Genomic DNA, 15,977 nt, shown 5'->3' with positions numbered 1-15,977 from the left:
TGGAAAGAGTACCAGTTAATAAATACCATGTAGCTTTTGGGTGTAAGAAACACTGGTTATAAAGACAGCTTGGGTCAAACACTTCTATGTTAAATTTAATGGCTGACATCAGAACTTCTGTGCCTGACCTCAAATGAAGATTAACACGGTGACAAAACTTTTTCAGAAGATATGTGAGGTTTTCGATCACCGCAGTGATAACTGCAGCTACCATTTATTAAGTGTTTTGTGTAGTGGGTACTTATTTGATTCTATGAGGCAGATTACTGTATAGATGAGGGAAGTGAGGCCCACAGGAGCTGAGATACGTACCCAGGGGCACACAGCCAGTGAATGGTTGAGCAGGAATTTGAACCCAAGTATTCTGATTCTGGATCATATGCATTCTCAAATATGCAAAATGTACATTTGTTTTTTTTATTAGTAAATGGAAAGATTAATGTTTTTCTTATTTACCTAATACATAATCTAATATTGTTCCAAAAACTTTAGTAGGAGGGAAGATTTTCCCTTCAAAATGTGTAGCTGAATTTGCACTATTATGTAATTCAAAGCATCCTGACTTGCTGCTTTGTCATAACAACTTTTTACTTTCTGCCTTTTAAAGATTAAAAAAAATTTAAACATCCCCCGCCTCCCACTCCCTCAAAAGAACACCAGCAATGAGAAATATAAAACCTTGTTGAATGGAGCTGTAACACAGGGAGGGACTTCTGGGAGGCCAACCAACCTCGAACACCAGTAACACCACAAATGAGAACAAATAAGACGATGACAGTTAAAGATGTATTGCCTATGTATGACGGGCTCCATGTTATTAAAAGGATACCATCTAGGTATTTTTCAAAATTTTTCATTTTCATTCTACCACCAAGCACTCGCTGTTTGTAATCACCAACTGAGGAGGTAAAACTGTTTAGATACATCTGTATTTCATTTCATTACATGTCTTTTTGTCTATTATCTCTAGCAATTGACACTTTATCTTTGAAGCCTATAAAAATTCCTAAAATTAAAGAAAAAGACAAAATAAGCTGCTTGGCAAACCTAAATGAAGACACTACTCTTCTAAAAAAGTTGATTTGTCTTAACTATTGACAGAATTAGGAAAACAGCTCAGATAACAACAACAAATCTGTACAAATTTAGTATCTACAATATGTGGCCTTATTCCCTCATGCACTTAAACCATATTTTTTTTTTTTTCAGATTTATGAGGAGCTGGCTATGGACCATAAATGTTCTTTGTCAGAAGGAAAAGGAATCTTACAACCCAATGGTTTTAACAACTGAAATGTTAACAGGACAACAGGAACTAAAAAATATTTATCTGAGAGGTTGTATCAGTCTCCAGGGTATTCACAAACACAAACATTTTTAAGTAGAATCATATTTGCTACACTTAATGCAACAGCTCTAAGACATGCTTTTTCTTCTCTTGGATAGTCTTCCTGGTTTCTGATTTTTCTATTCTGAGTTCAATTTTCTCGTGTTTTCTGTTCTACTGGTTACCAGAAGCTGTGACAATGGCCCACTCAGGCTAAAACTTTTTTTTTTTTCCCCTACTCTGTACATGAAGCCTTCAATTACTGCCTGCTGAAGCAGACAGAATCCTATTAGTAAGAAAGACGATCACAAGATGCAGTGCCCTGCCCTAGCTGTATAAAAATAATTAGTCCAAAGTTGACAAATGTGTAATGAAGTCGCACAATGATTATATGTAAGAAATACTGGTTTGAATAAGCCTCCTAACATCAAATACCAAGGCATCATGATTTGGAGCATTATTTCCCAAAGAATTAAAAATGATAAATCCTTATTGCTTTGAGTTAATATAGAACATTTTAAACAGAGAATTTGCAAGTTGTAAAAAAAAATTCCATTTTCTTGACTATAAAATTGTCTTTTAAAGTTAAGCCCGTTACACAATTGAAATTATTATTGAGGATGAGAAATTACATGTGATTCAAGTTTAGAGAATTTTTCCAAAGAAATGTGTTTTCCCCTATTATTTCAAAAAAACATCAGCCAGCAATATTGTAGTGTTTCCCTTTAACATTCTGATGAGAAGAGTTAAAACAAAGAAAATAAGCGCCCATCATAATTTAAGACTCTCTATATTCTGTTTAAATCTTTACACATGGTATAACGATTCTCCATACTATCTTGTCATTGACACATTCTCTTTCTTTATAAAGAAAAGGTAAATAAATCTAAGTGCACTTTCTCAAAGAAGACACGAGACATCCCAGTTATTCCAAAGCATTTTTGGTTTGTCTCTTTGGTGGGGGTGGGATGGGATGGGCCTTAACAGAAAACCAAATAATAAATAAATTCTTACCCCATTCTCTTGGATTCCTTATAAAATTGCCAACCCAGAAGGAAAATCATCAAGAATACCTCTCATTTCTACATGAAAACAGTTATATATTCCTACTAGTAAAACTGTTGCATTGCAGAATATTACCTCACAAATGGCAGAATTAAATAAAACTTAAAGAAAGAATGGTTTAAAGCAAAATCAGCGATGCGGTTTGGTTATTTCTAAAATATCCAAATATGCGTTCCGTGTAAAAATTAACTGAGGTCTACATTTGTTTTTCAATGAAATGCTGTTCACAGAGCCTGCAGAGATCAAAGCAGCAGATAAAAAAGCAGTGCTGCCCTCTAGTGGACAATCACCAACTTGAGAAAACTGACGTCTAAATAGGTTCCAAAATCTTTGGTCCAGTTTGAGATTCCAAATTTATCACAAAGTAGAAAAGACCAATGCCTGATATCTTTATATTAACAACTCTTTACAAAGCATTTTAAGACAGGTGAAGTATGGTTACTGTAGTATCAGAGATTATAAAATTAGGGCACTAGGACACGGTTTTCTATTATGGCCCTTCAAAATTACCTAGTATTTAAATATTCCAGTTACTAGGGGAAAAGAAATAAAACAACAAACAAAAATAACCCAAAAGTTGAGCAACCTAAGAACAGAAGAAAGGGAAGTATCAAAGACTCCCACCAAGAAGTGACTATGCCATTCATGTTTGTAACCCTAGCACTAAGAAAATTTGTCACAAGTCTTCAAAAAAAAAAATGGAGTGAAAGAGTTGCACAATATAGACATTTTATGATGGAAATGGGAGTATATACCAGTATTTCTCCTATTAATTACTATTAAACATGTATATGATAATAGTGATTCACTGGATGAGTTGAAGGCCTAGAAATGAAACAAGTTGTTCTTTACATGTACTTCAATTAAATAAAAAGATTTCTGATTTTCAACCTGAAGCAAATAAACTATCTTTAAATATGTTGGTAAATTAAAAAGTTGACTTCCAGGTTGCCATGGATACACTGTTCCATTCACAGCACCAGGCTTTCCTAATAGTTAAGGACCTCAGGGACCATAGTAAAACAACATTCATTCTACTAAGACTGTAATTATTCACAAGTTGTATGTTGCTCAAAAGTTGCAAGTTAAAAAAGTGACAGAGTAAACAAGATCCAAACATTAAGATCTACAGGGCGGGAGGAGGACTTTAAGTACTAAATACAAGTTAATGATGAAAACTGTTCTAGGGTCTTATTGAATAAGCTAAGAACTAAAACAGCATCATGGCAGAGACAAGGCTTTCTGTTTTCACTCAAATGATCACATTTTTCCCCTCACAGGGTCAATTTGTTGTTCATGAAAGGGCAAAATGAGTAGGTAGTCTGATAGCTCTTTTGAACACCACTGTTACTGAACGTCAGAACTCCGGAAACTGGGTTAAAATGTGAAATGGCTGAGACTGCTGAAAGACAAACTTTTCCTTGTGGCCTAGGACAGTTTCACAGGCGAGACTGTAATACACTGATATAATTAACAATATGCTCTTGCTGGAGCACAATGCCATAGCTGTAAGGAAAAACAACATCAAACATCTTGTCTATTAGCATCCCTTAATAACTAATCTGTAAAAAGAAAATGCATAAACATAGGAAAAATATACTTTAAAATGTGTCATGTGGCTGTCATTAACTCTTGATAATTCAAGGCAGTCTCAAACTGTAAACTATGGAACATTATTGGCCATATAACCGCTTTGGCTACTGGTTAAAATACAGATTCCTGGGCCATACCTCACAGTACCAAATCTGAGCCCCTGGCTGTGGCTCTGAGGAATCTGAATTTTACACAAACCCCCCACAGAATTCTTTTGTACAGAAAACCTTAAAGATTTTGGAGCTATGGATTTTTACCTTTCTGCTTTTTGGTCACTGCACATTAGTATCTTTATCAGAGGACAAGCAATGTAATTAAAGCAAACACACCTCAGTTTCTACACTATTGAATTCAAACCTGTCATAAACCCTCACCTGATTTCCTTCTCAGAGGAACAGAAGAAATGTTTCCTGGGCCTGGATATACCTAGGGTTCCCAATGCTAGTCGAATTCTCCTACCCTAAACATATTAAATATTGACATTTTCCTTTTGCAGTCCATTCCTATACTGTTTTACTGCTATTCATTCTGCCCTTTGTATATTTTATTTATGTGTTAGTTTATTAGTATACTGTCTTAAACAATATGCTTTAAGACTTTTACAATGCATAGAATATCACATATTTTAATATGAATATCTAAAACAGGACATGAAGATATTCAACTCTATATTTAATAGATGATTTTTAAAATTCTCATTTCCGTATTACTCCTTCTCATCTGATAACTGTAATCTGGAAAATAGGAGAGTTGACCATAACTCTGTAGATCTCAATGGGATGATTTTGTTCTCAAAGAGCAGCCTTTTCAGTCACCAAGTACCACAGAAATGAAAATAAAGCTAATTAAGTCTTTCAATAGTATACTGGTTGGCCTTCTAATATTATTGCTCATTTAGAAAATCAAAAGTAAATGTCATATAATCTAACAGCAGATATACTTTCTCAGTGATCTTGAAAAGCAGTTAATTATATAAAAAATGCTCCTGGTTTTTGAAATGAATTCCATAAAACTTGTGCTCCTTTAATTGACTTTTTCTTAATGGAGGCCATTTTATGTTGATATGTAGGAACCATTTTCTACTATGTATTCAATTAAAATTTCTACTTTACACTATTACACACTTCTGCATATTAATGAAGGTTCCCTTTTTCTTACATATTTCTTATATTAAGTGTTTTTTAACTTGGCATTTAATGTAAAAACTATTCAAATTTTAAGAGTAGTGGGAATAAATTATTCTAAAATTCTTTTTATACTTGTTTTTTTTTTTTAAAGCAATTGTAAGTCAATTACCATTAGTAAATACAAGAATGGCTTTGGTCCTATTCTTCATTAACTCAAAAAAGCAACCATCACAGAAGAATAAAGGAGTTACTCAAAAATCTCACAGGGAGTTCAATTTTATTAACAATTAAATAATATATGTTTAGATATATAAACTCATTAACTCCACAGGAAAATAGGATACTGAGCACTACAGTTAAAAACATGAACACAACTCAATGAAGAAGTAAACTGTCAATTTCTGTTATAAACAGTAATTGCTATTTCACTTTAAATGACATTAAAGGCACTGGTACTGATTTTACTAACAATTGTTCATTTTTGTTTTGTTACTGAGTACAAAAGAATGGCAAAAAATGTTACATATGCAGGATGATAATTTTTAACAATTTGTGTATGAAAAATACAAGTAACTCTAGGTGTTTATTATTTCTAAAATTTAGAACATTAATATAGCCATACTTTGTAAGAGCAAACGCAAAACATTTTCAATTACACATAGTGAGACTTGTGAGGCAAATGAAAACAGAACAACCTAATCTTAATTACATATAGGAATTGTTTTTTTCATTTTTGACCCTGTAGTAACTTGGGCTCCTCCTCCAAGTTACAGAGCCAAACGCCACACCTGCTGGATTAGAACACACACGGCTGGATTAGAAAAGTGTCAAGATATCGTGGATGTGTGTGAGGACCACGAACGTGAAGTCTGAGCGCATCTCTGCATTGCAAAGGCAGGTATAAATGGTTCTTAGTTGCGTGTCTCCCCTGCATTAGTACAGATAATTGAGAATTGTCTGTAATTTAATCACTTGAACAGGCATTCAGTTCCAAACCACCAAGACAAGTTACAGGCAAACTATGCTTTAATAAAAATTACACAACTGTGCTAAGTGTCTTTCTTAGTCTGTTTCCCAGTAGGAAGGTAGCTTTTATATTAGTTGGCTTTCAGAAGGCAATTTGGCTGTTTTCTTCTAAGAAACTAAATTCTGGAAACCTGCCATTGCTTTCAGAAAAGTTAACCCACATGCAAAACAAAACAAAAAATAAATTAGAAGTTACAACATAAACAAGGGTTACCATATGTCTTTTTGTACATTGTAGAAGAACATATTAAAACAAGACTGAAGTTTTGCTGGGTAGTAGATGGTCAGTATCATAATTTTGTACTGCATAAGCTAAAAGTTATAGTTGATGTATGATATTTTGGTGTTTCAGTAATTTCAGTAATTCAAAGGATCCATAAATAAAACAGCAACTTCTGCTAAAGAAAATCACCCAGAAGAGTAAAAAGAAGTATTTAAAGCAGAAAACAACAGGGGTGTCTGGGTGGCTCAGTTGGTTAAGCGTCTGACTTTGGCTGAGGTCATGATCTCACAGTTTGTGAGTTCGAGCCCACGTCAGGCCCTGTGCTGACAGCTCACAGCCTGGAGGCTGCTTCGGGATTCTGTGTCACCCTCTTTCTCTGCCCCTCCCCTGCTCGTGCTTGGTCTCTCTCAAAAATAAGTAAACATTAAAAAAAAATAAAGCAGACTGGGGCGCCTGGGTGGCTCTGTTGGTTGAGCATCCGACTTCGGCTCAGGTCATGATCTCATGGTCCGTGAGTTCGAGCCCTGCGTCAGGGTCTGTGCTGACCGCTCAGAGCCTGGAGCCTGTTTTGGATTCTGTGTCTCCCTCTCTCTGACCCTCCCCCGTTCATGCTCTGTCTCTCTCTGTCTCAAAAATAAATAACCATAAAAAAAAATTAAAAAAAAAGAAAATAAAAAAAATAAAGCAGAAAACAATTAAAACAGGAAAATTCAGAACCAGAATATTTTCATTGAAAAGGCTTCTGTTCACTTTTTCCCCTACTAAACAGCATTTCACTGTTAAGTTGTATACGCATAGTGGTACCAGTATGATGACCTAATATCCATTTTATTATTTTATCACCACCCTGTGTGAGATAGGGCTTGTCAGAAATTAAGAAATGGAAGCGTCAGACCTATTAAAGAACTTAATTAAGGAACTTTCTCTAAGAACAAAACAAAACTGGGGGACCTGGGTGGCTCAGTCGGTTAAGCGTCTGACTTTAGCTCAGGTCAGGATCCTGCAGTTCCTGAGTTCTAGTTCCATGGCAGGCTCTTTGCTGACAGCTCAGAGCCTGGAGCCTGCTTCAGATTATGTGTCTCCCTCTCTCTCTGCCCCTCCCCTGGTGACACTCTGTGACTCCCTCTCAAAAATAAATCAACATTAAAAAAATAATAAATAAAAATCAAAACAAAAAATAGGGTAACTTTGGTTTTTTGACTAGCACATGTGGTCTTCACTGTCACAATCAGTAGATGAAGATAGGCAACTTCAAATGATGGCAGGTTAAGACTTGAACTCAGCTCTTCTGAAGTCAAGACCAATGTTCTTCCATAGAGAATACAGAATTTCATTTTAATGTCTCATGCTACCCCTTTCCAAACAGATGAAGATCTTAAAGCCCACAAGAACAAGTTGTAACTTGCCCCAGACTACCAAGCCCAAAAATGGCAGAGAGAAGTCTAAAACCCAGATCAACTGTAGCCCTCTGTAAGAAACCTCTCTTACCCTGCACTAATTAAAAAACATTTTTTTAAAGATTTTATTTAAAAGTAATCTCTACACCCAACATGGGCTAGAATTTATAACCCTGAGATCAAGAGTTGCATGCTCTACTGACTGAGCCAGTCAGGCTCCCCTACAAAAAAATTTTTTTTAAGATCTGAAGGCATTCTCTTCAATTTAAAAATTTTTTTCTATATAGAAATATAAAGGAAAAAGCATGCCATTGGCAGTGGAATGGCAGAGGAATTAAAGATGGAATTAATGAATTCCTTTAACCCAACAGAGAAGTAACAACTGCAGGTTTAAGGGGATCATTTTTATCTTTACTTTAATTCAAGCCACTGCACACAGAAGATCGCAAGGAGGGCAACCACATTAATCACATTCTCTTCTACCTTTAAGGACAAATGACTTGGATGTCATGCTTTAGATGCTCAGTGGTGAAGATATTCCTGGTCTAAGAAATAGAAGCTGCATTTGGCTCTATGCCAGTTTTTTAGCAGCTCCTTATTACTGGAAGCAGCCTTATGGGACTGATGTAAAAAAGAACTCTGAACACAGTACCCAAACTTCCTCTATTTCAAGTAAAAAAGTCCAACTCCACTGCTTTGTAAAACAGGTCTTCCTGGAAATCCACTGTATCTGGTGAAATAGGATAGATTTTCAATCGTATCTTGCAAAAGGTACCTTTACAAATCACCAAACTATTATAAAATGTGAGTACACTGACTGTTATGTTGCAGGACAGTACATCCCAGTGTACTAACGATTGCATGAAATGGGAAAGACAGCCTTCACGCAAACCAACAATCAAATATCTCATTAGAAACAACGGGAGGGGGACGCCTGGCCAGCTCAGTGGGTAGAGTATGTGACTCCTGACCTCAGGGTTGAAGGTTGAACCCCACATTGGGTGGAGAGATTACTTAAATAAAATCTTAAAAAGAAACGAAGAGAGGGGGTCAGATATATGTTTAGGGATTATTTTCAAGGAAAATGATGAACTTAAAATTATACATTTATACGTGTCTATTATACATATATATATACAAGTGATACATCACATGTTGATGAACCTACCTGTGTATATGATCTTGGCCAGAAGGGACTACACCTACATTGGCTACATTTACAACCTTCTGAAGGATCACAGAAGGAGTGAAATTCTGTGGTGCAGCAATGATTACAGTAGAAGTTTCATTCATTCCTGTTAGCATTCCTGTAAGAGCAAAAGAAGGCTCCCTTTTACTAATTTGCGAAAATTATATTAAAACAATTTCAAGCTCATAGCCAAAATTTAAAAACTTAAAAAACCCACTTCAGAATATAATTTTGAAGATAATTATCATTGAATTAAATAACTGCAGATGTTTTACAAAATTTTTAATCCTTATTGTGTAGAAGAGCATGTAAAAATGCAGTGGAACATCCTTCTTAATAAATGTGATTTTCAATACCCTAAGACAAAAATGCAGAATCACAAAGATTCTATTCAATTTCAGTCCCTTTAAAATATACTCAATTAATTTGGACTACGTCAACTATTTAAGCTTTTACTTTTTAAAAATTTTTATTCCTCTCCTTTTCATTCAGAGATCTCTCTTGTCAAATGCTACCTGAGTACAAATCAAAGTGAGTCTGGAATAACTAGCAACAACATTATCTGACAAATGGCCTCAGCTAATGGGTCAAAGTTATCTCAGCAAAGACTGAAAGTCATTGAACAGTTATGTGGTTCTAAAAAATGTACACGTATCTAAGCAGCTGTACTTAGTGATAACAGTACTTGCCTAGTGAATGGAACTATAGAGTTAATTAAAAAACACCAATCGAAATTTCTGAAGCATAATGCTTAGAAACAAAGGGGAAAATGTGAATGGAGAACCTTAAATTCTAGAGACGTTTTAAATGAATCTTTAAGAAAAAAAAAAAACAAAGTTAAGCAAGATCGGGAACAAAAACTGTAATACAGAGTTAACATATGACATGCCATTAATGTCAGAATCTCATGTAAAAATGTTTAGTAAACAAATTCAGTAACATACCAAACACTTGGAACAAATATTGAAATTTAGTACCTGGGTAAAAAAAAAACCCAAAATAATTATAATAAATGCCACCTATTTGGACCTGTGATGTAAGACACCGACACCTAACGGTATCCAGTAAAAACAAAGATCTTTTGAGACATTTGGTATGTGCACAATAGTTGACAAAATTTATGAAAATGGAGAAATTTGATTTTATGTTTTCAAAAGGCCCTGAATCTCCAGGGCTATGTATTTAATTTAGTTATTTATTGCAAATGCAACCTGAAATTTAAAAGAACCCCTATGATGAGCAGCACGAAGACACGAAAGCCTAACACTGTAAAACGAGTTCTAAGCTTTTAACAAAGAGCAGTTTTTACCAACCACTTTCAAACTCGGGGACACTATGTTCTGTCTTAGAGTGTTTAACTTCAATATTAGGCAAAAGCTTTAAAAACTACACAAGCAGTCAAACACTGCTTTTAAGTAAAGCACAGTGGCTGCTGACATAACACTGCTGAGAGATGTGTGTACTCATTTAGGATTTAAACCTTCTCCATTAAGCTCTATTGAAGAGCAACTGCTGAATAAATGAATGCAACTATGTTTATGTTAAAAGCCTGTTTCCCGCAGCATGTAATTAAAGGAAATGTTGTACAAAGCCAGTACTTTTGTCAAGCTCCTGTAAATGGAAAGATGGATAGCACTCAGAGAAGTGAATGCATTGCTTCATATTTAACCTTAACACTCTTGTCATTAATGGTTTGTCTAACTTGGTCTATAAAAGACAAGGTACTGCTCCATTGAAGTAAAATTTAAAAAATCAACTAAACCATGCTTTTCAGAACAGAAGATTCATTATCGTCAGCTAATGTATTGGCATAAAGCAAAGTAACATCCTATCAAGTAAGGCACACATTCAATCTGCCTTCCCACCCCCCTTTATTTTTAACTCATGCTGTTTTATTGTTATAGGCAATTTGTACCACTCAGCATGACAGTGTAAACTGAATCAAGATTAATTTACATGCAAAAGAACACTTAGGAGAGCAGCATGGTAAGCAAATGTATTGTCTCGATTGCTGAGGTGGAAAAAGAACCTGGAAAGAAAAAAAGGTGCTCTAATTAAGGGGCATCAAATATGATTGCTTGTGGTAGTTAAGGGCCAGAAAATAGTAAATGTCTGACCATTTAAAGAATTAGCATCTTGCTAGCTAGAAACCATAAGATGGATGCATAAATCATAATAAAATTAAGTAAACATTCTAGGTTTCTTAAACCAGAGATTTTTCTAAATGAAAATATATCAGGTATTCTCAAATTAACGAGAAAGAAAAATATGCCAAGGTATCATTAAAAGTTTCTCCTCTAAAAAACAGACATTAGATACTATATAGCATGCATATATATATAACGAAGGTAAAGTTACCAGGAAAATATTTAAAAACTGTCAGACTATTTGTTGCTTCATTAGAATTTATCTAAATTTTGGAGAGGCAGTGGACAGAGTACTTAATTTAGGTTAATCAGCTGTCATTAACTGCTAAAATGTAGAACACACAATATAAGAAAAGTAAAATTAGACTTTTTCCCTAAGTTTTAGATTTCCTATTTAATTCATAAGAAGAAAATGAGTAAGAGAAGGCAGTTTGGATAAAGAGCCAGCTTACATCTCTTGTAATAGTTATAACTGTCTCAAGGAACCAAATTTTTAAGAGGATCTCATGTTATTTACAGTCCTGAAATCATCCTACAGCTAGATCATTAACTCTGCAATGCTCAAAACTCATAGCAATGAAAAAAAATCATGCTTCTGGTTTAGAGTTCCTATTATGAATATTATAGGTAACTTCCATATATAGGCTAAACCATTCTGTCTTTCAGCACTTTGACAACCTACCTTATAAACATGCACGTTTAGCCATGGAACTCTAAACGTAACAACTGAGGAAAAATGACAGATCAGGTTTTATATTAGAAATAAATCCTTTTCGTTAAAAAAATTATTAATCTAATATATACAATCTTTTAGAAGCATTCTTATTTAATACTGTACAAACTTTTAAATTACACAGATGTTTAGTATAAAAATAGAAATGTATTCCTCATGCTTTTTATTTATAATTTTTCTAGTTAAATCCTCATTAATGCATTTAATGCACTTCTTGAGTCTTAAAATATATGCCCTGTGAAATGAGATATTAAGTACCTAAGTTCATTTTATTTAAATTAGAAAAACTACATAATGTCATGTACGCATGTGTAATGACACACACAGGTACTTCAATTTACTGGTATTTTACCATCCAGAAGTTTGCACTGATAAAATGTGAGGAAATAGATGTTTATTTTGATTGAAGATTTTTCAGCTAGGGAGTCCTTTCTATGTATCATTTGTTGAAATAAGCTAAGGTCTTCCTAGAGGAGCATAAAAAACGAGTACAATGTGTAAAGTTGAGAATTGAGACCTCGATTACCAAACCAGCTGAAATCTCTAACTAAAAAGATGCTATTGAAAAGACTCTTTAAAGCTGTGGTAAATTTGCCAGCATCAAGTCCCATATCAAAGAATGAATTCAGGAAGACAGAAAGAATGATACAGAAATGCCAAGAGACTTAGAAGGATTTACAAATACTTCATATAAACAAATTTTCAAATAGCTTTATTCAGAGTAGCCTTTCTGCTCTATTAAACATAGCAAACAGCTGCCAGATTTATTCAGAAAAATAATCAACAACCATAGAAGTAAAATGGCAGAAGAAAAAGGAATTTTGGCAACAAGTCCACAGAGGACCACAGCTGTTCTCCAAGAGCACCTCTCTCACGCGCTTACGGTTCTGTATGGCTAGTCAGGGAAAAATCCCTCGGTCACAGCAGAGCACAGAACGGCACAGAACACTTCATCGAAATATCAAGTATTCTAAACCAAAGCTGAGGGATAGAAAAGGTACACGATAATCAGCTGCTTTAGATATACTGTAGCTGCACTTTTCAAAAAAAGAATATCCCCTTAACAGTAGATGTGCCAAAGCCTTATTCAGTCACTTGTGTGCCACTCACCTGGGTCTGCTGGGCAGGTGTAAAGCAGAGAGGCAGGCTTTAGCCAGCAAAGGGTAAGAATAGCAAATGTAAGCATCAATTCGTCAACAGAAAAATAAAATCATAAAATCACAAAGATGTTTTTCTTCTACAGCAATAAGCAACTTCCAAGTAAAGCAAATGCAAACAGGGATTTAGGCATTCTTTTTTATCACTTAAAAATAAGGCAGAAAATAAAGGATTATTATTAATTTACAATCTTGAATGAAATGTTCTTTGTGAGATTCTTCTACAACAGGTTATTTGAATACTGTGGACTGCAATGGCTTACAGAAAAAAAAAAAAAATCTTCGGCACTGTAATGATAAAGTGCCAGGAAGCATGTGTGTCTCCTTAGGTACAGAAATATTTGTACGTGCCCAGTACTTTCTGGAAGCGTGACAGATAGGATTTAATGACCTCAAGATGAAGGAATCTTTGTATGATAATCCCTCTAGAGAGAAAAATAGTCTACCTTCACATAAACTTTAAGAAATTGCTGACTATACTGCTTACATATGCCCTAGTTCTGTATTATCTTTAATTAAACACATAAACTCACAGTTATTTCCCAGTTATTATTTTCCACAGTTATTATACATAGAAGAAAATAAAATTTATTTTTATTAGTAGGCATGCTGGACTCTGGGGCAAGCACAGCATATTAATACTTTCATCCTGCCGAAAATATTTTCTATTTAGGTCCATATTTTAAAATATTTCAGCTCTGATACAGGCTGACATCATAGCATTTCTTTACTACAGAATCAGGTCAAAAGAAAATGGAGGTATTTTAATGCTATAATTAGGACTTTATCTTGAAGGGTGAGGCACTTCAATGTGTGCAGGGAAAAATACATTAGTAGGTCATGAAAAACAGTTCCGTAGTGAAAGAAAATACAGAGGCATAACATTTATAGTGGTAGAACTTCGCTAAGTCTCAAATCCCTCACATTTTCACTAACACAAAACACAAGAGCACATCATTAGGTTGACAAACCTACAACTCCCAGAAGTGAAAAGTTAATTAAGAATCAATTTATTATTTTAAAGACATACTAATGAATTTTCAAGTATGCCAGGGATGTAGACAAACATATACTTTCAAGGTTACTTTATAGAAGAAAAGGATTAGCAAAAACCAAAAGATTACGCACTGACATCTGTTAATGGCTATGTACATGTGGTAATTTATTTCAGAGACCAGCCAGAAGAATGAGCACATATCATTTGGGATGGCAATTTCTAGTAAAGTGTAGTAATCTCTCACCTTGCTCTTTCTTAAAATCTTTCTCTGACATGGCCACAGGTAAAAGCAGCTCTCCAACAGGTGGCTGAATATTAACATTGAAGCAATCATCCTTGGTACTAAGAGGAAAACACATCAAAGCTGACCAAATGCTTAATAAATAAACATTCTCTTTAATATTATGCACTTATATAGAAGTAATTAAAGCATATGCCAGCATATAAAGTATAAGATCTTCTTGGCTTAACTAGCAGAGCTAAAATTTTCTCACCACTATTTTCAGAGAAATATATCTGTTACTTCAATTAGAAAACACATTTTTTTTACAAAAATATGCAGTTATTGTAAATACACCATTTAATGTAGAATTTTAAAAATAGGTGAGCATCAAGGGTACACATACCCACTACTACCAGAGGAACACTTCACGCAACTTACAGAATAGAGAAGTAATATTTTCTCTTTACTTTGCATGCTTACAGTGTAGAAAACGGAGTGCTTTAGTCTGAAATTGTTAAGATCTCTTTTTAAAAAAATTAGTTTAGTAAAAAGTAAAATGGAGTGACCTTACTGTGTATTAGATATGTGCTAATAAAATAATGCCTCATCTGAAAACTTGCTTTTTAAAACAAAAGCTCTTTTTTTTGGTAGTGTTATTCATTAACATTACTGATCAACATGTAAAGTAATTATTTCAAATGACAGGATATGAAGAATTTAGGAAAGACAACTTTGTACCTATATCAGATAGAAAAACAGTGAGTGTATTTATTTTAATCTTAAGACAGATCATACTGTCTAACAAATTAGTAAAATTTCTTAAAAATATTTTTAAGGTACATGTTTGAAGTTAGGTTGAGGAATGTACCAGTTAGGAATGTGTCTGGCTGCAAATAAGCAGAAAATCCAACTAACAACAGGTGCTTATTGTTTAGTATGCAACAAATTCTGCAGTTACCAGTCAAAGACTGGTTCACTGGCTTAAAGAGGCTGTTGGGGACTCAGGTTTCTCGAGCTTTCAACTCCACCGCCCTGGTGTGTTGTTTCATCCTCGAGGATGCCAGATGGCTGCTGCGTTGCCAGGCACCACTTTTACATTGCAATGAAGAAAAAACAGTGATAATGGAAGAAGAGTGAATAAATGAGCCAACCAAATCTATTCTTTTTTTTTAAATATCAGAAAAGCTTTTGTCCCCAAAAGGACTTCTACTTTCATGTTAGAACTGGATCTCATGGCCAGTGGGAAGGTGAATAGGGAAATGGGGACTGTGGCTAAAAAAATAACAAACATTAGGTTAAGAAACATCATCATCAAAGGGTGCAATAGGGATAAATAAAATGAAAAAAGAAAAAAGGAAAATCCACTCTTTTTAGTTTATATATTTATTCTGAGAGAGAGAGAGAGAGGGGAAGGGGGGGGGGAAGGGAGAGGGAGGGAGGGAGAGAGACAGAGAGAGAGAGAGAGAGAGAAAGAAAGAAAGAATCCCAACCAGGGGCTCAATTTCACAAACCGTGAGATATCATAAACTGCGAGATCATGACCTGAGCTGAAATCAAGACTCAGACGCTTAACTGGCTGAGCCACCCAGGTGCCCCAAGAAAATCCACTTTTATGCTATTATATAATATATTCTTGTAAGAAATTCTTTTATGGAACAAGGCAAGGACTAGATTAAAAAAAAAAAGAAGGTTTTGAATTATTCACATGTGGACTAAGGCAAACCAACAAATTCATTTATTAATTCAGTACACACTTACCAAGTACAAACTAGA

At 34.6% G+C, this 15,977-nt stretch overlaps 1 protein-coding gene across 3 annotated transcripts in view; it reads right to left on the bottom strand.

Moving 5' to 3' along the window:
• The window catches only part of AP3B1 (adaptor related protein complex 3 subunit beta 1), a 264,795-nt gene that overhangs the window by 3,488 nt on the left and 245,330 nt on the right, over positions 1 to 15,977 (bottom strand). For 2 of the 3 annotated variants that reach the window (XM_060635493.3, XM_060635494.3), the window contains 2 exons: positions 14,226 to 14,323; positions 8,927 to 9,065 (listed from right to left, as the gene is read on the bottom strand). In XM_060635493.3, the coding sequence (XP_060491476.2) occupies positions 8,927 to 9,065; positions 14,226 to 14,323 (237 nt within the window). Of the gene's footprint in view, positions 1 to 8,925; positions 9,066 to 12,937; positions 12,975 to 14,225; positions 14,324 to 15,977 lie in introns of those variants that run through there. The other variant, XM_060635498.3, reaches the window with a different exon arrangement.

Source organism: Panthera onca, chromosome A1, assembly GCF_046562875.1.
Source record: "Panthera onca isolate mPanOnc1 chromosome A1, mPanOnc1 haplotype 2, whole genome shotgun sequence".
Classification (NCBI taxonomy): domain Eukaryota; kingdom Metazoa; phylum Chordata; class Mammalia; order Carnivora; family Felidae; genus Panthera; species Panthera onca.
Note: the sequence above shows the minus strand (reverse complement) of the source record. Positions and strands in the feature narration are given on the sequence as shown.